This window comes from Petromyzon marinus, chromosome 27, assembly GCF_048934315.1.
Source record: "Petromyzon marinus isolate PM22_M1 ecotype Great Lakes invasive population chromosome 27, UKy_Petmar_22M1.pri1.0, whole genome shotgun sequence".
NCBI classification, from domain to species: Eukaryota; Metazoa; Chordata; class Hyperoartia; order Petromyzontiformes; family Petromyzontidae; genus Petromyzon; species Petromyzon marinus.
The window spans coordinates 13,627,809-13,650,847 of NC_133693.1; the positions used below are offsets into that span (position 1 = coordinate 13,627,809).

General features: G+C 45.2%; 1 protein-coding gene across 1 annotated transcript in view; it reads right to left on the bottom strand.

Moving 5' to 3' along the window:
- Positions 1 to 23,039, bottom strand: part of GTF3C2 (general transcription factor IIIC subunit 2) — an 80,038-nt gene that overhangs the window by 27,166 nt on the left and 29,833 nt on the right. The window contains exons 5-6 of the mRNA XM_076070155.1: positions 22,425 to 22,536; positions 21,346 to 21,463 (exon numbers count right to left, since the gene is read on the bottom strand). Coding sequence (XP_075926270.1) covers positions 21,346 to 21,463; positions 22,425 to 22,475 — 169 coding nt within the window. The 5' untranslated portion in view covers positions 22,476 to 22,536. The remainder of the gene's footprint in view (positions 1 to 21,345; positions 21,464 to 22,424; positions 22,537 to 23,039) is intronic.

Consider the following 23,039-nt stretch of genomic DNA (forward strand, 5'->3'; position numbering starts at 1 on the left):
ACTAGATAGACCTACTAGGTAGAGCTAGTCAGTACAGCTACTACGCAGAGCTAGTCAGTAGAGTTACTAGGTAGAGCTATTAGGTACAGCTAGTCGGTAGAGCTACTAGGTAGAGCTAGTCGGTAGAGTTACTAGGTAGAGCTAGTAGGTAGAGCTAGTAGGTAGAGCTACTAGGTAGAGTTACTAGTTAAAGCTAGTCGGTTGAGCTAGTAGGTAGAGCTAGTAGGTAGAGCTACTAGGTAGAGTTACTAGGTAGAGCTAGTCGGTAGAGCTAGTAGGTAGAGCTATTCGGTAGAGCTAGCAGGTAGAGCTAGTCGATAGAGCTACAGGGTAGAGCTACTAGGTATAGCTAGTAGGTAGAGCTAGTCGGTAGATCTACTAGATAGAGCTACTAGATAGACCTACTAGGTAGAGCTAGTAGGTAGAGCTAGTCGGTAGATCTACTAGGTAGAGTTACTAGGTAGAGCTACTAGTTAGATCTAGCAGGTAGAGCTACTAGGTAGAGTTACTAGGTAGAGCTAGTCGGTAGAGCTAGTAGGTAGAGCTAGTCGGTAGAGCTAGTAGGTAGAGCTAGTCGATAGAGCTACTTATGTAGAGCTACTAGGTAGAGCTAGTAGGTAGAGCTAGTCGGTAGATCTACTAGGTAGAGGTAGTAGGTAGAGCTAGTAGGTAGAGTTACTAGGTAGAGCTAGTCGGTAGAGCTAGTAGGTAGAGCTAGTCGGTAGAGCTAGTAGGTAGAGCTACTAGGTAGAGCTACTAGGTAGAGCTAGTAGGTAGAGCTACTAGGTAGAGCTAGTCAGTAGAGCTAGTAGGTAAAGCTAGTTGGTAGATCTACTAAGTAGATCTACTAGGTAGAGCTAGTAGGTAGAGCTAGTAGGTAGAGCTACTAGGTAGAGCTAGTAGGTAGAGCTACTAGGTAGAGCTAGTAGGTAGAGCTAGTAGGTAGAGCTAGTAGGTAGAGCTAGTAGGTAGAGCTAGTCGGTAGAGCTACTAGGTAGAGCTAGTCGGTAGAGCTAGTCGGTAGAGCTACTAGGTAGAGTTACTAGGTAGAGCCAGTCGGTAGAGCTACTACGTACAGCTAGTCAGTAGAGTTACTAGGTAGAGCTAGTCGGTAGAGCTAGTCGGTAGAGCTAGTAGGTAGAGCTAGTAGGTAGAGCTACTAGGTAGAGCTAGTAGGTAGAGCTAGTCGGTAGATCTACTAGGTAGAGCTACTAGATAGACCTACTAGGTAGAGCTAGTAGGTAGAGCTAGTCGGTAGATCTACTAGGTAGAGTTACTAGGTAGAGCTACTAGTTAGATCTAGCAGGTGGAGCTAGTCGGTAGAGCTAGTAGGTAGAGCTAGTTCGTAGAGCTAGTAGGTAGAGCTAGTCGATAGAGCTACTTATGTAGAGCTACTAGGTAGAGCTAGTAGGTAGAGCTAGTCGGTAGATCTACTAGGTAGAGGTAGTAGGTAGAGCTAGTAGGTAGAGCTAGTCGGTAGATCTACTAGGTAGAGATAGTAGGTAGAGCTACTAGGTAGAGTTACTAGGTAAAGCTACTTGGTAGAGCTAGTAGGTAGAGCTACTAGGTAGAGCTACTAGGTAGAGCTAGTAAGTAGAGCTACTAGGTAGAGCTACTAGGTAGAGCTAGTAAGTAGAGCTAGTAGCTACAGCTAGTAGGTAGAGCTACTAGGTAGAGCTACTAGGTAGAGCTAGTAGGTAGAGCTAGTAAGTAGAGCTAGTAGGTAGAGCTAGTAGGTAGAGCTAGTCGGTAGATCTACTAGGTAGAGCTACTAGATAGACCTACTAGGTAGAGCTAGTCAGTACAGCTACTACGTAGAGCTAGTCAGTAGAGTTACTAGGTAGAGCTATTAGGTACAGCTAGTCGGTAGAGCTACTAGGTAGAGCTAGTCGGTAGAGTTACTAGGTAGAGCTAGTAGGTAGAGCTAGTAGGTAGAGCTACTAGGTAGAGTTACTAGTTAAAGCTAGTCGGTTGAGCTAGTAGGTAGAGCTAGTAGGTAGAGCTACTAGGTAGAGTTACTAGGTAGAGCTAGTCGGTAGAGCTAGTAGGTAGAGCTATTCGGTAGAGCTAGCAGGTAGAGCTAGTCGATAGAGCTACAGGGTAGAGCTACTAGGTATAGCTAGTAGGTAGAGCTAGTCGGTAGATCTACTAGATAGAGCTACTAGATAGACCTACTAGGTAGAGCTAGTAGGTAGAGCTAGTCGGTAGATCTACTAGGTAGAGTTACTAGGTAGAGCTACTAGTTAGATCTAGCAGGTAGAGCTACTAGGTAGAGTTACTAGGTAGAGCTAGTCGGTAGAGCTAGTAGGTAGAGCTAGTCGGTAGAGCTAGTAGGTAGAGCTAGTCGATAGAGCTACTTATGTAGAGCTACTAGGTAGAGCTAGTAGGTAGAGCTAGTCGGTAGATCTACTAGGTAGAGGTAGTAGGTAGAGCTAGTAGGTAGAGCTAGTCGGTAGATCTACTAGGTAGAGACAGTAGGCAGAGCTACTAGGTAGAGTTACTAAGTAAAGCTACTTGGTAGAGCTAGTAGGTAGAGCGAGTAGGTAGAGCTATTAGGTAGAGTTAGTAGGTAGAGCTACTAATTAGAGCTAGTAGGTAGAGCTAGTCAGTAGATCTACTAGGTAAAGCTAGTAGGTAGAGCTAGTAGGTAGAGCTAGTAGGTAGGGCTACTAGGTAGAGCTACTAGGTGGAGCTACTAAGGTAGAGCTAGTAGGTAGAGCTACTAGGTAGAGCTACTAGGTAGAGCTAGTAGGTAGAGCTAGTCAAAAGTGGTACCAGGTAGAGCTACTAGGTAGAGCTAGTCAGTAGAGTTACTAGGTAGAGCTACTAGGTAGAGCTAGTGGTTAGAGCTAGTAGGTAAAGCTAGTCGGTAGAGCTAGTAGGTAGAGCTAGCAGGCAGAGCTAGTAGGTAGAGCTAGTCAGTAGAGTCACTAGGTAGAGCTAGTCGGTAGAGCTACTAGGTACAGCTAGTCAGTAGAGTTACTAGGTAGAGCTACTAGGTAGAGTTACTAGGTAGAGCTAGTCGGTAGAGCTAGTCAGTAGAGCTAGTAGGTAGAGGTAGTAGGTAGAGCTACGAGGTAGAGCTAGTAGGTAGAGCTAGTAGGTAGAGCTAGTAGGTGGAGCTACTAGGTAGAGCTACTAGGTAGAGCTAGTAGGTAGAGCTAGTAGCTAGAGCTACAAGGTAGAGCTACTAGGTAGAGCTAGTCGGTAGAGCTAGTAGGTAGAGCTAGTAGGTAGAGCTACTAGGTAGAGTTAGTATGTAGAGCTAGTAGGTAGAGCTAGTAGGTAGAGCTACTAGGTAGAGCTACTAGGTAGAGCTAGTAAGTAGAGCTAGTAGGTAAAGCTAGTAGGTAAAGCTAGTCGGTAGAGCTAGTAGGTAGAGCTAGCAGGCAGAGCTAGTAGGTAGAGCTAGTCAGTAGAGTCACTAGGTAGAGCTAGTCGGTAGAGCTACTAGGTACAGCTAGTCAGTAGAGTTACTAGGTAGAGCTACTAGGTAGAGTTACTAGGTAGAGCTAGTCGGTAGAGCTAGTCGGTAGAGCTAGTCGACAGAGCTACTAGGTAGAGCTACTAGGTAGAGCTAGTAGGTAGAGCTAGTCGGTAGATCTACTAGGTAGAGCTACTAGGTAGAGCTACTAGGTAGAGCTAGTCGGTAGATCTACTAGGTACAGTTACTAGGTAGAGCTACTAGTTAGATCTAGCAAGTAGAGCTACTAGGTAGAGCTAATAGGTAGAGCTAGTAGGTAGAGCTAGTAGGTAGATCTACTAGGTAGAGCTAGTAGGTAGAGCTACTAGGTAGAGCAAGTAGGTAGAGCTACTAGGTAGAGCTACTAGGTAGAGCTAGTAGGTAGAGCTACTAGGTAGAGCTAGTCAGTAGAGCTAGTAGGTAAAGCTAGTTGGTAGATCTACTAAGTAGATCTACTAGGTAGAGCTAGTAGGTAGAGCTAGTAGGTAGAGCTACTACGTAGAGCTAGTAGGTAGAGCTACTAGGTAAAGCTAGTCGGTAGAGCTAGTAGGTAGAGCTAGTAGGTAGAGCTAGTAGGTAGAGCTAGTAGGTAGAGCTAGTCGGTAGAGCTACTAGGTAGAGCTAGTCGGTAGAGCTAGTCGGTAGAGCTACTAGGTAGAGTTACTAGGTAGAGCCAGTCGGTAGAGCTACTACGTACAGCTAGTCAGTAGAGTTACTAGGTAGAGCTAGTCGGTAGAGCTAGTCGGTAGAGCTAGTAGGTAGAGCTAGTAGGTAGAGCTACTAGGTAGAGCTAGTAGGTAGAGCTAGTCGGTAGATCTACTAGGTAGAGCTACTAGATAGACCTACTAGGTAGAGCTAGTAGGTAGAGCTAGTCGGTAGATCTACTAGGTAGAGTTACTAGGTAGAGCTACTAGGTAGATCTAGCAGGTGGAGCTAGTCGGTAGAGCTAGTAGGTAGAGCTAGTTCGTAGAGCTAGTAGGTAGAGCTAGTCGATAGAGCTACTTATGTAGAGCTACTAGGTAGAGCTAGTAGGTAGAGCTAGTCGGTAGATCTACTAGGTAGAGGTAGTAGGTAGAGCTAGTAGGTAGAGCTAGTCGGTAGATCTACTAGGTAGAGATAGTAGGTAGAGCTACTAGGTAGAGTTACTAGGTAAAGCTACTTGGTAGAGCTAGTAGGTAGAGCTACTAGGTAGAGCTACTAGGTAGAGCTAGTAAGTAGAGCTAGTAGGTAGAGCTAGTAGGAAGAGCTATTAGGTAGAGCTACTAGGTAGGGCTAGTAAGTAGAGCTAGTAGCTACAGCTAGTAGGTAGAGCTACTAGGTAGAGCTACTAGGTAGAGCTAGTAGGTAGAGCTAGTAAGTAGAGCTAGTAGGTAGAGCTAGTAGGTAGAGCTAGTCGGTAGATCTACTAGGTAGAGCTACTAGATAGACCTACTAGGTAGAGCTAGTCAGTACAGCTACTACGTAGAGCTAGTCAGTAGAGTTACTAGGTAGAGCTAGTAGGTAGAGCTAGTAGGTAGAGCTACTAGGTAGAGTTACTAGTTAAAGCTAGTCGGTTGAGCTAGTAGGTAGAGCTAGTAGGTAGAGCTACTAGGTAGAGTTACTAGGTAGAGCTAGTCGGTAGAGCTAGTAGGTAGAGCTATTCGGTAGAGCTAGCAGGTAGAGCTAGTCGATAGAGCTACAGGGTAGAGCTACTAGGTATAGCTAGTAGGTAGAGCTAGTCGGTAGATCTACTAGATAGAGCTACTAGATAGACCTACTAGGTAGAGCTAGTAGGTAGAGCTAGTCGGTAGATCTACTAGGTAGAGTTACTAGGTAGAGCTACTAGTTAGATCTAGCAGGTAGAGCTACTAGGTAGAGTTACTAGGTAGAGCTAGTCGGTAGAGCTAGTAGGTAGAGCTAGTCGGTAGAGCTAGTAGGTAGAGCTAGTCGATAGAGCTACTTATGTAGAGCTACTAGGTAGAGCTAGTAGGTAGAGCTAGTCGGTAGATCTACTAGGTAGAGGTAGTAGGTAGAGCTAGTAGGTAGAGCTAGTCGGTAGATCTACTAGGTAGAGACAGTAGGCAGAGCTACTAGGTAGAGTTACTAAGTAAAGCTACTTGGTAGAGCTAGTAGGTAGAGCGAGTAGGTAGAGCTATTAGGTAGAGTTAGTAGGTAGAGCTACTAATTAGAGCTAGTAGGTAGAGCTAGTCAGTAGATCTACTAGGTAAAGCTAGTAGGTAGAGCTAGTAGGTAGAGCTAGTAGGTAGGGCTACTAGGTAGAGCTACTAGGTGGAGCTACTAAGGTAGAGCTAGTAGGTAGAGCTACTAGGTAGAGCTACTAGGTAGAGCTAGTAGGTAGAGCTAGTCAAAAGTGGTACCAGGTAGAGCTACTAGGTAGAGCTAGTCAGTAGAGTTACTAGGTAGAGCTACTAGGTAGAGCTAGTGGTTAGAGCTAGTAGGTAAAGCTAGTCGGTAGAGCTAGTAGGTAGAGCTAGCAGGCAGAGCTAGTAGGTAGAGCTAATCAGTAGAGTCACTAGGTAGAGCTAGTCGGTAGAGCTACTAGGTACAGCTAGTCAGTAGAGTTACTAGGTAGAGCTACTAGGTAGAGTTACTAGGTAGAGCTAGTCGGTAGAGCTAGTCAGTAGAGCTAGTAGGTAGAGGTAGTAGGTAGAGCTACGAGGTAGAGCTAGTAGGTAGAGCTAGTAGGTAGAGCTAGTAGGTGGAGCTACTAGGTAGAGCTACTAGGTAGAGCTAGTATGTAGAGCTAGTAGCTAGAGCTACAAGGTAGAGCTACTAGGTAGAGCTAGTCGGTAGAGCTAGTAGGTAGAGCTAGTAGGTAGAGCTACTAGGTAGAGTTAGTATGTAGAGCTAGTAGGTAGAGCTAGTAGGTAGAGCTACTAGGTAGAGCTACTAGGTAGAGCGACCAGGTAGAGCTACTAGGTAGAGCTAGTAGGTAGAGCTAGTAGGTAGAGCTAGTAGGAAGAGCTAGTAGGTAGAGCTACTAGGTAGAGCTAGCAGGTATATCTACTAGGTAGAGCTAGTAGGTAGAGCTACTAGGTAGAGCTCGTAGGTAGAGCTAGTAAGTAGACCTACTAGGTAGAGCTACTAGGTAGAGCTAGTAATTAGAGCTAGTAGGTAGACCTAGTCAGTAGAGCTACTAGGTAAAGCTAGTAGGTAGAGCTAGTAGGTAGAGCTAGTAGGTAGGGCTAGTAGGTAGAGCTACTAGGTGGAGCTACTAAGGTAGAGCTAGTAGGTAGAGCTAGTAGGTAGAGCTACTAGGTAGAGCTACTAGGTAGAGCTACTAGATAGAGCTCGTAGGTAGAGCTAGTAAGTAGAGCTACTAGGTAGAGCTACTAGGTAGAGCTAGTAATTAGAGCTAGTAGGTAGAGCTATTCAGTAGAGCTACTAGGTAAAGCTAGTAGGTAGAGCTAGTAGGTAGAGCTAGTAGGTAGGGCTAGTAGGTAGAGTTACTAGGTGGAGCTACTAAGGTAGAGCTAGTAGGTAGAGCTAGTAAGTAGAGCTACTAGGTAGAGCTACTAGGTAGAGCTAGTAATTAGAGCTAGTAGGTAGGGCTAGTAGGTAGAGCTACTAGGTGGAGCTACTAAGGTAGAGCTAGTAGGTAGAGCTAGTCAGTAGAGTTACTAGGTAGAGCTACTAGGTAGAGCTAGTAGTTAGAGCTAGTAGGTAAAGCTAGTCGGTAGAGCTAGTAGGTAGAGCTAGCAGGCAGAGCTAGTAGGTAGAGCTAGTTAGTAGAGTCACTAGGTAGAGCTACTAGGTAGAGTTATTAGGTAGAGCTAGTCGGTAGAGCTAGTAGGTAGAGCTAGTCGATAGAGCTACTAGGTAGAGCTACTAGGTAGAGCTAGTAGGTAGATCTACTAGATAGAGCTAGTAGGTAGAGATAGTAGGTAGAGCTACTAGGTAGAGTTATTAGGTAAAGCTACTTGGTAGAGCTAGTAGGTAGAGCGAGTAGGTAGAGCTATTAGGTAGAGTTAGTAGGTAGAGCTAGTAATTAGAGCTAGTAGGTAGAGCTAGTCAGTAGAGCTACTAGGTAAAGCTAGTAGGTAGAGCTAGTAGGTAGAGCTAGTAGGTAGGGCTACTAGGTAGAGCTACTAGGTGGAGCTACTAAGGTAGAGCTAGTAGGTAGAGCTACTAGGTAGAGCTACTAGGTAGAGCTAGTAGGTAGACCTAGTCAAAAGTGGTAACAGGTAGAGCTACTAGGTAGAGCTAGTCAGTAGAGTTACTAGGTATAGCTACTAGGTAGAGCTAGTGGTTAGAGCTAGTAGGTAAAGCTAGTCGGTAGAGCTAGTAGGTAGAGCTAGCAGGCAGAGCTAGTAGGTAGAGCTAGTCAGTAGAGTCACTAGGTAGAGCTAGTCGGTAGAGCTACTAGGTACAGCTAGTTAGTAGAGTTACTAGGTAGAGCTACTAGGTAGAGTTACTAGGTAGAGCTAGTCGGTAGAGCTAGTCGGTAGAGTTAGTAGGTAGAGCTAGTCGATAGAGCTACTAGCTAGAGCTACTAGGTAGAGCTAGTAGGTAGAGCTAGTCGGTAGATCTACTAGGTAGAGCTACTAGGTAGAGCTAGTCGGTATATCTATTAGGTACAGTTACTAGGTAGAGCTACTAGTTAGATCTAGCAGGTAGAGCTACTAGGTAGAGCTAATAGGTAGAGCTAGTAGGTAGAGCTAGTAGGTAGATCTATTAGGTAGAGCTAGTAGGTAGAGCTACTAGGTAGAGCTAGTAGGAAGAGCTACTAGGTAGAGCTAGTAGGTAGAGCTAGTAGGTAGAGCTACTAGGTAGAGCTAGTAGGTAGAGCTACTAGGTAAAGCTAGTCGGTAGAGCTAGTAGGTAGAGCTAGTAGGTAGAGCTAGTAGGTAGAGCTAGTAGGTAGAGCTAGTAGGTAGTGCTACTAGGTAGAGCTAGTCGGTAGAGCTACTAGGTAGAGCTAGTAGGTAGAGCTAGTAGGTAGAGTTACTAGGTAGAGCCAGTCGGTAGAGCTAGTAGGTAGAGCTATTCGGTAGAGCTAGCAGGTAGAGCTCGTCGATAGAGCTACTAGATAGACCTACTAGGTAGAGCTAGTAGGTATAGCTAGTCGGTAGATCTACTAGGTAGAGTTACTAGGTAGAGCTACTAGTTAGATCTAGCAGGTAGAGCTACTAGGTAGAGTTACTAGGTAGAGCTAGTCTGTAGAGCTAATAGGTAGAGCTAGTCGGTAGAGCTAGTAGGTAGAGCTAGTCGATAGAGCTACTTATGTAGAGCTACTAGGTAGAGCTAGTAGGTAGAGCTAGTCGGTAGATCTACTAGGTAGAGGTAGTAGGTAGAGCTAGTAGGCAGAGCTAGTCGGTAGATCTACTAGGTAGAGATAGTAGTTAGAGCTGCTAGGTAGAGCAAGTAGGTAGAGCTATTAGGTAGAGTTAGTAGGTAGAGCTAGTAGGTAGAGCTAGTATGTAGAGTTACAAGGTAGAGCTAGTAGGTAGAGCTAGTCGGTAGATCTACTAGGTAGAGCTAGTCGGTAGATCTACTAGGTAGAGGAAGTAGGTAGAGCTAGTAGGTAGAGCTAGTCGGTAGATCTACTAGGTAGAGATAGTAGGCAGAGCTACTAGGTAGAGTTACTAGGTAAAGCTAGTTGGTAGAGCTAGTAGGTAGAGCGAGTAGGTAGAGCTATTAGGTAGAGTTAGTAGGTAGAGCTACTAGGTAGAGTTACTAGTTAAAGCAAGTCGGTTGAGCTAGTAGGTAGAGCTAGTAGGTAGAGCTACTAGGTAGAGTTACTAGGTAGAGCTAGTCGGTAGAGCTAGTAGGTAGAGCTATTTGGTAGAGCTAGCAGGTAGAGCTAGTCGATAGAGGTACTAGGTAGAGCTAGTAGGTAGAGCTAGTCGGTAGATCTACTAGGTAGAGCTACTAGATAGACCTACTAGGTAGAGCTAGTAGGTAGAGCTAGTCGGTAGATGTACTAGGTAGAGTTACTAGGTAGAGCTACTAGTTAGATCTAGCAGGTAGAGCTACTAGGTAGAGTTACTAGGTAGAGCTAGTCGGTAGAGCTAGTAGGTAGAGCTAGTCGGTAGAGCTAGTAGTTAGAGCTAGTCGATAGAGCTACGTATGTAGAGCTACTAGGTAGAGCTAGTAGGTAGAGCTAGTCGGTAGATCTACTAGGTAGAGGTAGTAGGTAGAGCTAGTCGGTAGAACTACTAGGTAGAGATAGTAGGTAGAGCTACTAGGTAGAGTTACTAGGTAAAGCTACTTGGTAGAGCTAGTAGGTAGAGCGAGTAGGTAGAGCTATTAGGTAGAGCTAGTATGTAGAGTTACAAGGTATAGCTAGTAGGTAGAGCTAGTCGGTAGATCTACTAGGTAGAGCTAGTAAGCAGATGTACTACGTAGAGCTAGTAGGTAGAGGTAGTAGGTAGAGCTACGAGGTAGAGCTAGTAGGTAGAGCTAGTAGGTAGAGCTAGTAGGTGGAGCTACTAGGTAGAGCTACTAGGTAGAGCTAGTAGGTAGAGCTAGTAGCTAGAGCTACAAGGTAGAGCTACTAGGTAGAGCTATTCGGTAGAGCTAGTATGTAGAGCTAGTAGGTAGAGCTAGTAGGTAGAGCTACTAGGTAGAGCTACCAGGTAGAGCTACTAGGTAGAGCTAGTAGGTAGAGCTAGTCAGTAGAGTTACTAGGAAGAGCTACTAGGTAGAGCTAGTAGTTAGAGCTAGTAGGTAAAGCTAGTCGGTAGAGCTAGTAGGTAGAGCTAGCAGGCAGAGCTAGTAGGTAGAGCTAGTTAGTAGAGTCACTAGGTAGAGCTACTAGGTAGAGATATTAGGTAGAGCTAGTCGGTAGAGCTAGTAGGTAGAGCTAGTCGATAGAGCTACTAGGTAGAGCTACTAGGTAGAGCTAGTAGGTAGATCTACTAGGTAGAGCTAGTAGGTAGAGATAGTAGGTAGAGCTACTAGGTAGAGTTACTAGGTAAAGCTACTTGGTAGAGCTAGTAGGTAGAGCGAGTAGGTAGAGCTATTAGGTAGAGTTAGTAGGTAGAGCTAGTAATTAGAGCTAGTAGGTAGAGCTAGTCAGTAGAGCTACTAGGTAAAGCTAGTAGGTAGGGCTACTAGGTAGAGCTACTAGGTGGAGCTACTAAGGTAGAGCTAGTAGGTAGAGCTACTAGGTAGAGCTACTAGGTAGAGCTAGTAGGTAGAGCTAGTCAAAAGTGGTAACAGGTAGAGCTACTAGGTAGAGCTAGTCAGTAGAGTTACTAGGTAGAGCTACTAGGTAGAGCTAGTGGTTAGAGCTAGTAGGTAAAGCTAGTCGGTAGAGCTAGTAGGTAGAGCTAGCAGGCAGAGCTAGTAGGTAGAGCTAGTCAGTAGAGTCACTAGGTAGAGCTAGTCGGTAGAGCTACTAGGTACAGCTAGTTAGTAGAGTTACTAGGTAGAGCTACTAGGTAGAGTTACTAGGTAGAGCTAGTCGGTAGAGCTAGTCGGTAGAGTTAGTAGGTAGAGCTAGTCGATAGAGCTACTAGCTAGAGCTACTAGGTAGAGCTAGTAGGTAGAGCTAGTCGGTAGATCTACTAGGTAGAGCTACTAGGTAGAGCTAGTAGGTAGAGCTAGTCGGTAGATCTACTAGGTACAGTTACTAGGTAGAGCTACTAGTTAGATCTAGCAGGTAGAGCTACTAGGTAGAGCTAATAGGTAGAGCTAGTAGGTAGAGCTAGTAGGTAGATCTACTAGGTAGAGCTAGTAGGTAGAGCTACTAGGTAGAGCTAGTAGGAAGAGCTAGTAGGTAGAGCTAGTAGGTGGAGCTACTAGGTAGAGCTACTAGGTAGAGCTAGTCGGTAGAGCTAGTAGGTAGAGCTAGTAGGTAGATCTACTAGGTAGAGTTAGTATGTAGAGCTAGTAGGTAGAGCTAGTAGGTAGAGCTACTAGGTAGAGCTACTAGGTAGAGCGAGTCGATAGAGCTACTAGCTAGAGCTACTAGGTAGAGCTAGTAGGTAGAGCTAGTCGGTAGATCTACTAGGTAGAGCTACTAGGTAGAGCTAGTAGGTAGAGCTAGTCGGTAGATCTACTAGGTACAGTTACTAGGTAGAGCTACTAGTTAGATCTAGCAGGTAGAGCTACTAGGTAGAGCTAGTAGGTAGAGCTACTAGGTAGAGCTAGTAGGAAGAGCTACTAGGTAGAGCTAGTAGGTAGAGTTAGTAGGTAGAGCTACTAGGTAGAGCTAGTAGGTAGAGCTACTAGGTAAAGCTAGTCGGTAGAGCTAGTAGGTAGAGCGAGGAGGTAGAGCTAGTAGGTAGAGCTAGTAGGTAGATCTACTAGGTAGAGCTAGTAGGTAGAGCTACTAGGTAGAGCTAGTAGGAAGAGCTACTAGGTAGAGCTAGTAGGTAGAGTTAGTAGGTAGAGCTACTAGGTAGAGCTAGTAGGTAGAGCTACTAGGTAAAGCTAGTCGGTAGAGCTAGTAGGTAGAGCGAGGAGGTAGAGCTAGTAGGTAGAGCTAGTAGGTAGAGCTAGTAGGTAGAGCTAGTAGGTAGAGCTACTAGGTAGAGCTAGTCGGTAGAGCTACTAGGTAGAGCTAGTAGGTAGAGCTAGTAGGTAGAGTTACTAGGTAGAGCCAGTCGGTAGAGCTAGTAGGTAGAGCTATTCGGTAGAGCTAGCAGGTAGAGCTCGTCGATAGAGCTACAGGGTAGAGCTACTAGGTAGAGCTAGTAGGTAGAGCTAGTCGGTAGATCTACTAGGTAGAGCTACTAGATAGACCTACTAGGTAGAGCTAGTAGGTATAGCTAGTCGGTAGATCTACTAGGTAGAGTTACTAGGTAGAGCTACTAGTTAGATCTAGCAGGTAGAGCTACTAGGTAGAGTTACTAGGTAGAGCTAGTCGGTAGAGCTAATAGGTAGAGCTAGTCGGTAGAGCTAGTAGGTAGAGCTAGTCGATAGAGCTACTTATGTAGAGCTACTAGGTAGAGCTAGTAGGTAGAGCTAGTCGGTAGATCTACTAGGTAGAGGTAGTAGGTAGAGCTAGTAGGTAGAGCTAGTCGGTAGATCTACTAGGTAGAGATAGTAGTTAGAGCTACTAGGTAGAGTTACTAGGTAAAGCTACTTGGTAGAGCTAGTAGGTAGAGCAAGTAGGTAGAGCTATTAGGTAGAGTTAGTAGGTAGAGCTAGTAGGTAGAGCTAGTATGTAGAGTTACAAGGTAGAGCTAGTAGGTAGAGCTAGTCGGTAGATCTACTTGGTAGAGCTAGTAGGTAGAGCAAGTAGGTAGAGCTATTAGGTAGAGTTAGTAGGTAGAGCTAGTAGGTAGAGCTAGTATGTAGAGTTACAAGGTAGAGCTAGTAGGTAGAGCTAGTCGGTAGATCTACTAGGTAGAGCTAGTCGGTAGATCTACTAGGTAGAGGAAGTAGGTAGAGCTAGTAGGTAGAGCTAGTCGGTAGATCTACTAGGTAGAGATAGTAGGCAGAGCTACTAGGTAGAGTTACTAGGTAAAGCTAGTTGGTAGAGCTAGTAGGTAGAGCGAGTAGGTAGAGCTATTAGGTAGAGTTAGTAGGTAGAGCTACTAGGTAGAGTTACTAGTTAAAGCAAGTCGGTTGAGCTAGTAGGTAGAGCTAGTAGGTAGAGCTACTAGGTAGAGTTACTAGGTAGAGCTAGTCGGTAGAGCTAGTAGGTAGAGCTATTTGGTAGAGCTAGCAGGTAGAGCTAGTCGATAGAGGTACTAGGTAGAGCTAGTAGGTAGAGCTAGTCGGTAGATCTACTAGGTAGAGCTACTAGATAGACCTACTAGGTAGAGCTAGTAGGTAGAGCTAGTCGGTAGATGTACTAGGTAGAGTTACTAGGTAGAGCTACTAGTTAGATCTAGCAGGTAGAGCTACTAGGTAGAGTTACTAGGTAGAGCTAGTCGGTAGAGCTAGTCGGTAGAGCTAGTAGGTAGAGCTAGTCGGTAGAGCTAGTAGGTAGAGCTAGTCGATAGAGCTACTTATGTAGAGCTACTAGGTAGAGCTAGTAGGTAGAGCTAGTCGGTAGATCTACTAGGTAGAGGTAGTAGGTAGAGCTAGTCCGTAGAACTACTAGGTAGAGATAGTAGGTAGAGCTACTAGGTAGAGTTACTAGGTAAAGCTACTTGGTAGAGCTAGTAGGTAGAGCGAGTAGGTAGAGCTATTAGGTAGAGCTAGTATGTAGAGTTACAAGGTATAGCTAGTAGGTAGAGCTAGTCGTTAGATCTACTAGGTAGAGCTAGTAAGCAGATGTACTACGTAGAGCTAGTAGGTAGAGGTAGTAGGTAGAGCTACGAGGTAGAGCTAGTAGGTAGAGCTAGTAGGTAGAGCTAGTAGGTGGAGCTACTAGGTAGAGCTACTAGGTAGAGCTAGTAGGTAGAGCTAGTAGCTAGAGCTACAAGGTAGAGCTACTAGGTAGAGCTAGTCGGTAGAGCTAGTATGTAGAGCTAGTAGGTAGAGCTACTAGGTAGAGCTACCAGGTAGAGCTACTAGGTAGAGCTAGTAGGTAGAGCTAGTCAGTAGAGTTACTAGGTAGAGCTACTAGGTAGAGCTAGTAGTTAGAGCTAGTAGGTAAAGCTAGTCGGTAGAGCTAGTAGGTAGAGCTAACAGGCAGAGCTAGTAGGTAGAGCTAGTCAGTAGAGTCACTAGGTAGAGCTACTAGGTAGAGTTATTAGGTAGAGCTAGTCGGTAGAGCTAGTAGGTAGAGCTAGTCGATAGAGCTACTAGGTAGAGCTACTAGGTAGAGCTAGTAGGTAGATCTACTAGGTAGAGCTAGTAGGTAGAGATAGTAGGTAGAGCTACTAGGTAGAGTTACTAGGTAAAGCTACTTGGTAGAGCTAGTAGGTAGAGCGAGTAGGTAGAGCTATTAGGTAGAGTTAGTAGGTAGAGCTAGTAATTAGAGCTAGTAGGTAGAGCTAGTCAGTAGAGCTACTAGGTAAAGCTAGTAGGTAGGGCTACTAGGTAGAGCTACTAGGTGGAGCTACTAAGGTAGAGCTAGTAGGTAGAGCTACTAGGTAGAGCTACTAGGTAGAGCTAGTAGGTAGAGCTAGTCAAAAGTGGTAACAGGTAGAGCTACTAGGTAGAGCTAGTCAGTAGAGTTACTAGGTAGAGCTACTAGGTAGAGCTAGTGGTTAGAGCTAGTAGGTAAAGCTAGTCGGTAGAGCTAGTAGGTAGAGCTAGCAGGCAGAGCTAGTAGGTAGAGCTAGTCAGTAGAGTCACTAGGTAGAGCTAGTCGGTAGAGCTACTAGGTACAGCTAGTTAGTAGAGTTACTAGGTAGAGCTACTAGGTAGAGTTACTAGGTAGAGCTAGTCGGTAGAGCTAGTCGGTAGAGTTAGTAGGTAGAGCTAGTCGATAGAGCTACTAGCTAGAGCTACTAGGTAGAGCTAGTAGGTAGAGCTAGTCGGTAGATCTACTAGGTAGAGCTACTAGGTAGAGCTAGTAGGTAGAGCTAGTCGGTAGATCTACTAGGTACAGTTACTAGGTAGAGCTACTAGTTAGATCTAGCAGGTAGAGCTACTAGGTAGAGCTAATAGGTAGAGCTAGTAGGTAGAGCTAGTAGGTAGATCTACTAGGTAGAGCTAGTAGGTAGAGCTACTAGGTAGAGCTAGTAGGAAGAGCTACTAGGTAGAGCTAGTAGGTAGAGCTAGTAGGTAGAGCTACTAGGTAGAGCTAGTAGGTAGAGCTACTAGGTAAAGCTAGTCGGTAGAGCTAGTAGGTAGAGCGAGGAGGTAGAGCTAGTAGGTAGAGCTAGTAGGTAGAGCTACTAGGTAGAGCTAGTCGGTAGAGCTACTAGGTAGAGCTAGTAGGTAGAGCTAGTCAAAAGTGGTAACAGGTAGAGCTACTAGGTAGAGCTAGTCAGTAGAGTTACTAGGTAGAGCTACTAGGTAGAGCTAGTGGTTAGAGCTAGTAGGTAAAGCTAGTCGGTAGAGCTAGTAGGTAGAGCTAGCAGGCAGAGCTAGTACGTAGAGCTAGTCGGTAGATCTACTAGGTAGAGATAGTAGTTAGAGCTACTAGGTAGAGATACTAGGTAAAGCTAATTGGTAGAGCTAGTAGGTAGAGCAAGTAGGTAGAGCTATTAGGTAGAGTTAGTAGGTAGAGCTAGTAGGTAGAGCTAGTATGTAGAGTTACAAGGTAGAGCTAGTAGGTAGAGCTAGTCGATAGAGCTACTTATGTAGAGCTACTAGGTAGAGCTACTAGGTAGAGCTCGTAGGTAGAGCTAGTAAGTAGAGCTACGAGGTAGAGCTACTAGGTAGGGCTAGTAATTAGAGCTAGTAGGTAGAGCTAGTCAGTAGAGCTACTAGGTAAAGCTAGTTGGTAGAGCTAGTAGGTAGAGCTAGTAGGTAGGGCTAGTAGGTAGAGCTAGTAGGTGGAGCTACTAAGGTAGAACTAGTAGGTAGAGCTACTAAGTAGAGCTACTAGATAGAGCTCGTAGGTAGAGCTAGTAAGTAGAGCTACTAGGTAGAGCTACTAGGTAGAGCTAGTAATTAGAGCTAGTAGGTAGGGCTAGTAGGTAGAGCTACTAGGTGGAGCTACTAAGGTAGAGCTAGTAGGTAGAGCTAGTCAGTAGAGTTACTAGGTAAAGCTAGTAGGTAGCGCTAGTAGGTAGAGCTAGTAGGTAGGGCTACTAGGTAGAGCTACTAGGTGGAGCTACTAAGGTAGAGCTAGTAGGTAGAGCTACTAGGTAGAGCTACTAGGTAGAGCTAGTAGGTAGAGCTAGTCAAAAGTGGTAACAGGTAGAGCTACTAGGTAGAGCTAGTCAGTAGAGTTACTAGGTAGAGCTACTAGGTAGAGCTAGTGGTTAGAGCTAGTAGGTAAAGCTAGTCGGTAGAGCTAGTAGGTAGAGCTAGCAGGCAGAGCTAGTAGGTAGAGCTAGTCAGTAGAGTCACTAGGTAGAGCTAGTCGGTAGAGCTACTAGGTACAGCTAGTTAGTAGAGTTACTAGGTAGAGCTACTAGGTAGAGTTACTAGGTAGAGCTAGTCGGTAGAGCTAGTCGGTAGAGCTAGTAGGTAGAGCTAGTCGATAGAGCTACTAGGTAGAGCTACTAGGTAGAGCTAGTAGGTAGAGCTAGTCGGTAGATCTACTAGGTAGAGCTACTAGGTAGAGCTACTAGGTAGAGCTAGTAGGTAGAGCTAGTCGGTAGATCTACTAGGTAGAGGTAGTAGGTAGAGCTAGTAGGTAGAGCTAGTCGGTAGATCTACTAGGTAGAGATAGTAGGTAGAGCTAGTAGGTAGAGTTACTAGGTAAAGCTACTTGGTAGAGCTAGTAGGTAGAGCGAGTAGGTAGAGCTATTAGGTAGAGTTAGTAGGTAGAGCTAGTAGGTAGAGCTAGTATGTAGAGTTACAAGGTAGAGCTAGTAGGTAGAGCTAGTCTGTAGATCTACTAGGTAGAGCTAGTCGGTAGATCTACTAGGTAGAGGTAGTAGGTAGAGCTAGTAGGTAGAGCTAGTCGGTAGATCTACTAGGTAGAGATAGTAGGCAGAGCTACTAGGTAGAGTTACTAGGTAAAGCTAGTTGGGAGAGCTAGTAGGTAGAGCGAGTAGGTAGAGCTATTAGGTAGAGTTAGTAGGTAGAGCTACTAGGTAGAGTTACTAGTTAAAGCTAGTCGGTTGAGCTAGTAGGTAGAGCTAGTAGGTAGAGCTACTAGGTAGAGTTACTAGGTAGAGCTAGTCGGTAGATCTACTAGCTAGAGGAAGTAGGTAGAGCTAGTAGGTAGAGCTAGTCGGTAGATCTACTAGGTAGAGATAGTAGGCAGAGCTACTAGGTAGAGTTACTAGGTAAAGCTAGTTGGTAGAGCTAGTAGGTAGAGCGAGTAGGTAGAGCTATTAGGTAGAGTTAGTAGGTAGAGCTACTAGGTAGAGTTACTAGTTAAAGCAAGTCGGTTGAGCTAGTAGGTAGAGCTAGTAGGTAGAGCTACTAGGTAGAGTTACTAGGTAGAGCTAGTCGGTAGAGCTAGTAGGTAGAGCTAGTCGGTAGAGCTAGTAGGTAGAGCTAGTCGATAGAGCTACTTATGTAGAGCTACTAGGTAGAGCTAGTAGGTAGAGCTAGTCGGTAGATCTACTAGGTAGAGGTAGTAGGTAGAGCTAGTCAGTAGAACTACTAGGTAGAGATAGTAGGTAGAGCTACTAGGTAGAGTTACTAGGTAAAGCTACTTGGTAGAGCTAGTAGGTAGAGCGAGTAGGTAGAGCTATTAGGTAGAGCTAGTATGTAGAGTTACAAGGTATAGCTAGTAGGTAGAGCTAGTCGGTAGATCTACTAGGTAGAGCTAGTAAGCAGATGTACTACGTAGAGCTAGTAGGTAGAGGTAGTAGGTAGAGCTACGAGGTAGAGCTAGTAGGTAGAGCTAGTAGGTAGAGCTAGTAGGTGGAGCTACTAGGTAGAGCTACTAGGTAGAGCTAGTAGGTAGAGCTAGTAGCTAGAGCTACAAGGTAGAGCTACTAGGTAGAGCTAGTCGGTAGAGCTAGTTGGTAGAGCTAGTAGGTAGAGCTACTAGGTAGAGTTAGTATGTAGAGCTAGTAGGTAGAGCTAGTAGGTAGAGCTACTAGGTAGAGCTACTAGGTAGAGCTACCAGGTAGAGCTACTAGGTAGAGCTAGTAGGTAGAGCTAGTAGTTAGAGCTAGTAGGAAGAGCTAGTAGGTAGAGCTACTAGGTAGAGCTAGTAGGTACATCTACTAGGTAGAGCTAGTAGGTAGAGCTACTAGGTAGAGCTCGTAGGTAGAGCTAGTAAGTAGACCTACTAGGTAGAGCTACTAGGTAGAGCTAGTAATTAGAGCTAGTAGGTAGACCTAGTCAGTAGAGCTACTAGGTAAAGCTAGTAGGTAGAGCTAGTAGGTAGAGCTAGTAGGTAGGGCTAGTAGGTAGAGCTACTAGGTGGAGCTACTAAGGTAGAGCTAGTAGGTAGAGCTAGTAGGTAGAGCTACTAGGTAGAGCTACTAGGTAGAGCTACTAGATAGAGCTCGTAGGTAGAGCTAGTAAGTAGAGCTACTAGGTAGAGCTACTAGGTAGAGCTAGTAATTAGAGCTAGTAGGTAGAGCTAGTCAGTAGAGCTACTAGGTAAAGCTAGTAGGTAGAGCTAGTAGGTAGAGCTAGTAGGTAGGGCTAGTAGGTAGAGCTACTAGGTGGAGCTACTAAGGTAGAGCTAGTAGGTAGAGCTACTAAGTAGAGCTACTAGATAGAGCTCGTAGGTAGAGCTAGTAAGTAGAGCTACTAGGTAGAGCTACTAGGTAGAGCTAGTAATTAGAGCTAGTAGGTAGGGCTAGTAGGTAGAGCTACTAGGTGGAGCTACTAAGGTAGAGCTAGTAGGTAGAGCTAGTCTAAGTAGAGTTACTAGGTAGAGCTACTAGGTAGAGCTAGTAGTTAGAGCTAGTAGGTAAAGCTAGTCGGTAGAGCTAGTAGGTAGAGCTAGCAGGCAGAGCTAGTAGGTAGAGCTAGTCAGTAGAGTCACTAGGTAGAGCTACTAGGTAGAGTTATTAGGTAGAGCTAGTCGGTAGAGCTAGTAGGTAGAGCTAGTCGGTAGAGCTAGTAGGTAGAGCTAGTCGATAGAGCTACTAGGTAGAGCTACTAGGTAGAGCTAGTAGGTAGAGCTAGTCGGTATATCTACTAGGTAGAGCTACTAGGTAGAGCTACTAGGTAGAGCTAGTACGTAGAGCTAGTCGGTAGATGTACTAGGTACAGTTACTAGGTAGAGCTACTAGTTAGATCTAGCAGGTAGAGCTACTAGGTAGAGCTAATAGGTAGAGCTAGTAGGTAGAGCTAGTAGGTAGATCTACTAGGTAGAGCTAGTAGGTAGAGCTATTAGGTAGAGGTAGTAGGTAGAGCTACTAGGTAGAGCTAGTCGGTAGAGCTAGTAGGTAGAGCTAGTAGGTAGATCTACTAGGTAGAGCTAGTAGGTAGAGCTACTAGGTAAAGCTAGTCGGTAGATCTAGTAGGTTAGAGCGAGGAGGTAGAGCTACTAGGTAGAGCTAGTAGGTAGAGCTAGTAGGTAGAGTTACTAGGTAGAGTTACTAGGTAGAGCTAGTCGGTAGAGCTAGTAGGTAGAGCTATTTGGTAGAGCTAGCAGGTAGACCTAGTCGATAGAGGTACTAGGTAGAGCTACTAGGTAGAGCTAGTCAGTAGAGTTACTAGGTAGAGCTACTAGGTAGAGCTAGTGGTTAGAGCTAGTAGGTAAAGCTAGTCGGTAGAGCTAGTAGGTAGAGCTAGCAGGCAGAGCTAGTAGGTAGAGCTAGTCAGTAGAGTCACTAGGTAGAGCTAGTCGGTAGAGCTACTAAGTACAGCTAGTTAGTAGAGTTACTAGATAGAGCTACTAGGTAGAGTTACTAGGTAGAGCTAGTCGGTAGAGCTAGTCTGTAGAGCTAGTAGGTAGAGCTAGTCGATAGAGCTACTAGGTAGAGCTACTAGGTAGAGCTAGTAGGTAGAGCTAGTCGGTAGATCTACTAGGTAGAGCTACTAGGTAGAGCTACTAGGTAGAGCTAGTAGGTAGAGCTAGTCGGTAGATCTACTAGGTAGAGGTAGTAGGTAGAGCTAGTAGGTAGAGCTAGTCGGTAGATCTACTAGGTAGAGATAGTAGGTAGAGCTAGTAGGTAGAGTTACTAGGTAAAGCTACTTGGTAGAGCTAGTAGGTAGAGCGAGTAGGTAGAGCTATTAGGTAGAGTTAGTAGGTAGAGCTAGTAGGTAGAGCTAGTATGTAGAGTTACAAGGTAGAGCTAGTAGGTAGAGCTAGTCGGTAGATCTACTAGGTAGAGCTAGTCGGTAGATCTACTAGGTAGAGGTAGTAGGTAGAGCTAGTAGGTAGAGCTACTAGGTAGAGTTACTAGGTAGAGCTACTAGTTAGAGCTAGCAGGTAGAGGTACTAGGTAGAGTTACTAGGTAGAGCTAGTCGGTAGAGCTAGTAGGTAGAGCTAGTCGGTAGAGCTAGTCGATAGAGCTACTAGGTAGAGCTACTAGGTAGAGCTACTAGTTAGAGCTAGCAGGTAGAGCTAGTAGGTAGAGCTAGTAGGTAGAGCTACTAGGTAGAGCTAGTAGGTAGAGCTAGTAGGTAGAGCAAGTAGCTAGAGCTAGTAGGTAGAGCTACTAGGTAGGGCTAGTCGGTAGAGCTAGTAGGTAGAGCTAGTCGGTAGATCTACTAGGTAGAGCTAGTAGGTAGAGCTACTAGGTAGAGCTAGTAGGTAGAGCTAGTATGTAGAGCAAGTAGGTAGAGCTAGTAGGTAGTTCTACTAGGTAGAGCTAGTAGGTAGAGCTACTAGGTAGAGGTAGTAGGTAGAGCTAGTAGGTAGAGCAAGTAGGTAGAGCTAGTAGGTAGAGCTAGTAGATAGTGCTACTAGGTAGAGCTAGTAGGTAGAGCTACTAAGTAGAGTTACAAGGTAAAGCTAGTCGGTTGAGCTAGTAGGTAGAGCTACTAGGTAGAGCTACTAGGTAGAGCTAGCAGGTAGAGCTAGCAGGTAGAGCTACTAGGTAGAGCTAGTCGGTAGCGCTACTAGGTAGAGCTAGTAGGTAGAGCTAGTCGGTAGAGCTAGTAGGTAGAGCTACTAGGTAGAGTTACTAGGTAGAGCTACTAGTTAGAGCTAGCAGGTAGAGCTACTAGGTAGAGTTACTAGGTAGAGCTAGTCGGTAGAGCTAGTAGGTAGAGCTAGTAGGTAGAGCTAGTCGGCAGAGCTAGTAGGTAGAGCTAGTCGATAGAGCTACTAGGTAGAGCTGGTAGGTAGAGCTAGTAGGTAGAGCTAGTAGGTCGAGCTAGTAGGTAGAGCTAGTAGGTAGAGCCACTAGGTAGAGCTAGTAGGTCGAGCAACTAGGTAGAGCTACTAGGTAGAGCTACTTGGTAGCGCTAGTCGGTAGAGTTACTAGGTAGAGCCAATAGGTAGAGCTACTAGGTTGAGCTAAGTCAGTAGAGCTCGTCAATAACGCTCGTTGGTAGAGCTTCCCGATAGAGCTCGTCAGTAACGCTATAGGTGCGGACAGAGCGTCACCTTCAGCGTCGGCGAGCTGGGCCTGAGGCAAGTCCTCCGCATGCGGCAGCGAGAACACTCGCACCTTGCCGTCCGAAAAAGCCGCGGCTAGAAGCCCCATTCGCGCCATTCGCGGCACCTGCACATCGGTAAAGACGAGCATGGGATGCCACGCTTTACACAACGCTGGTAAACAACGTACGCGAGCCACCTGCACCTCAATAACGCAGAACCACAGCAAAAAGGGCTGTGGATTGATTGACTAACAACTCTCTGCGTTACCAACTTTTCAAGGCATAGTCCACGCTTAGGAGTGGCAACTCCACAATGAGAGCTCAAATTAAGTTTTCCAGCATACAAATTTTTTTTACTAATCTTTTTAGGGATCCACAAAAAATTATGAGAGGATTTGCAGAGGCCAGGCGATTCACATATCACCTGGCATCTACAGATAACAGGTTCTGTGAATAGGAGGATGATGATGGAACAAAAGCAGTTCTACTGTAATGATACTCAACACTGGTGACATCTCTTCAGATGTGCATTTACTGGCTGTGATTAAAACCAAACACATATTTCTGCCGTACGTTGTGGTTCCTGGCCACACCGGCCTTTGGGTGCTCACTAACAGCACTCATCCCTACGCCCCGTCAACCCGCCAACAGTCCGTCATACGTCACCGCACTCCGATCTCCTGTACGTATGTTGAACTTCTTTTGCACCGTACGTAGCCAACTGTGCTAATAGGTGTATGTTTGTATACAGCACGGATTCTTCTAACTGCAAACAGAGGTAATCTCATCCATAATCAAGGTATTTTTGGGTTAGATGGCGTAAATAAAAAATATGTCGTTAAACCCGCCACTACCTGTCAGCCAATTAGTCAGGTTTGACAGCCAGAATTGTAAATGTTGTGGGATTTACTCTCCAACACTAATTCGCACGTATTGTTTACGTGACAAACCTTACTAATTAGCTGTTGTCAGGTGGTGACGGGTTTAACGACACATTTATATTTACGCAATCTAACCCAAAAATCTCTATTATGGATAATATTGGCCGTGAAAGCCTCCTAATACGTGTTCAAGGTAATCTCATACCTTCACAGGGGCAGTGGGATCTTCCCATGACCCACTTGGGCAGAACTTCATATCCCATATGCATCCAAAATCAAGTGCCACTCCATACGCCAGTGCTGGTTGGAAAAGTGACCTGAAAATAGAAAACGACACACAACCGCTGAGATTCCAAGCGAACTAAATGCACCGTGATGTGCTAAAGTCTAGATTTGTACGCTTTCAGATCAAAGCGTGGTTTGTATTTTATTTTCAGCGTTAAAAAAAGAAACGACCATTTCCCGCCCACACGCGCTTAACATAAACACCGTGCATAGTTGCTTGCGGTGAACGATAATTGGATTTCCAACAAGGCTTGAAGGCAAATAAGGGAGCCACGCAGAATGGCCTGGCACATTTATTCTGCTACCCTGGAAATCTCCAATGAGTCGTTTTAGTTTTGGCTGATTTAGTATCAATGCCCACACCTTCAGAATGTATGCATGTGGAACTTTTTTCGCACCAGATATCTGTGAAAAAAGCTTCATAGCTCATCGGATTTCTCATACATCATCTTATTCTAATACACACACGCTAGTTGTCAGGATACTGCATACATGGATCTTGGAATTCAGATGTTGACTTTACCTGACCTTGACA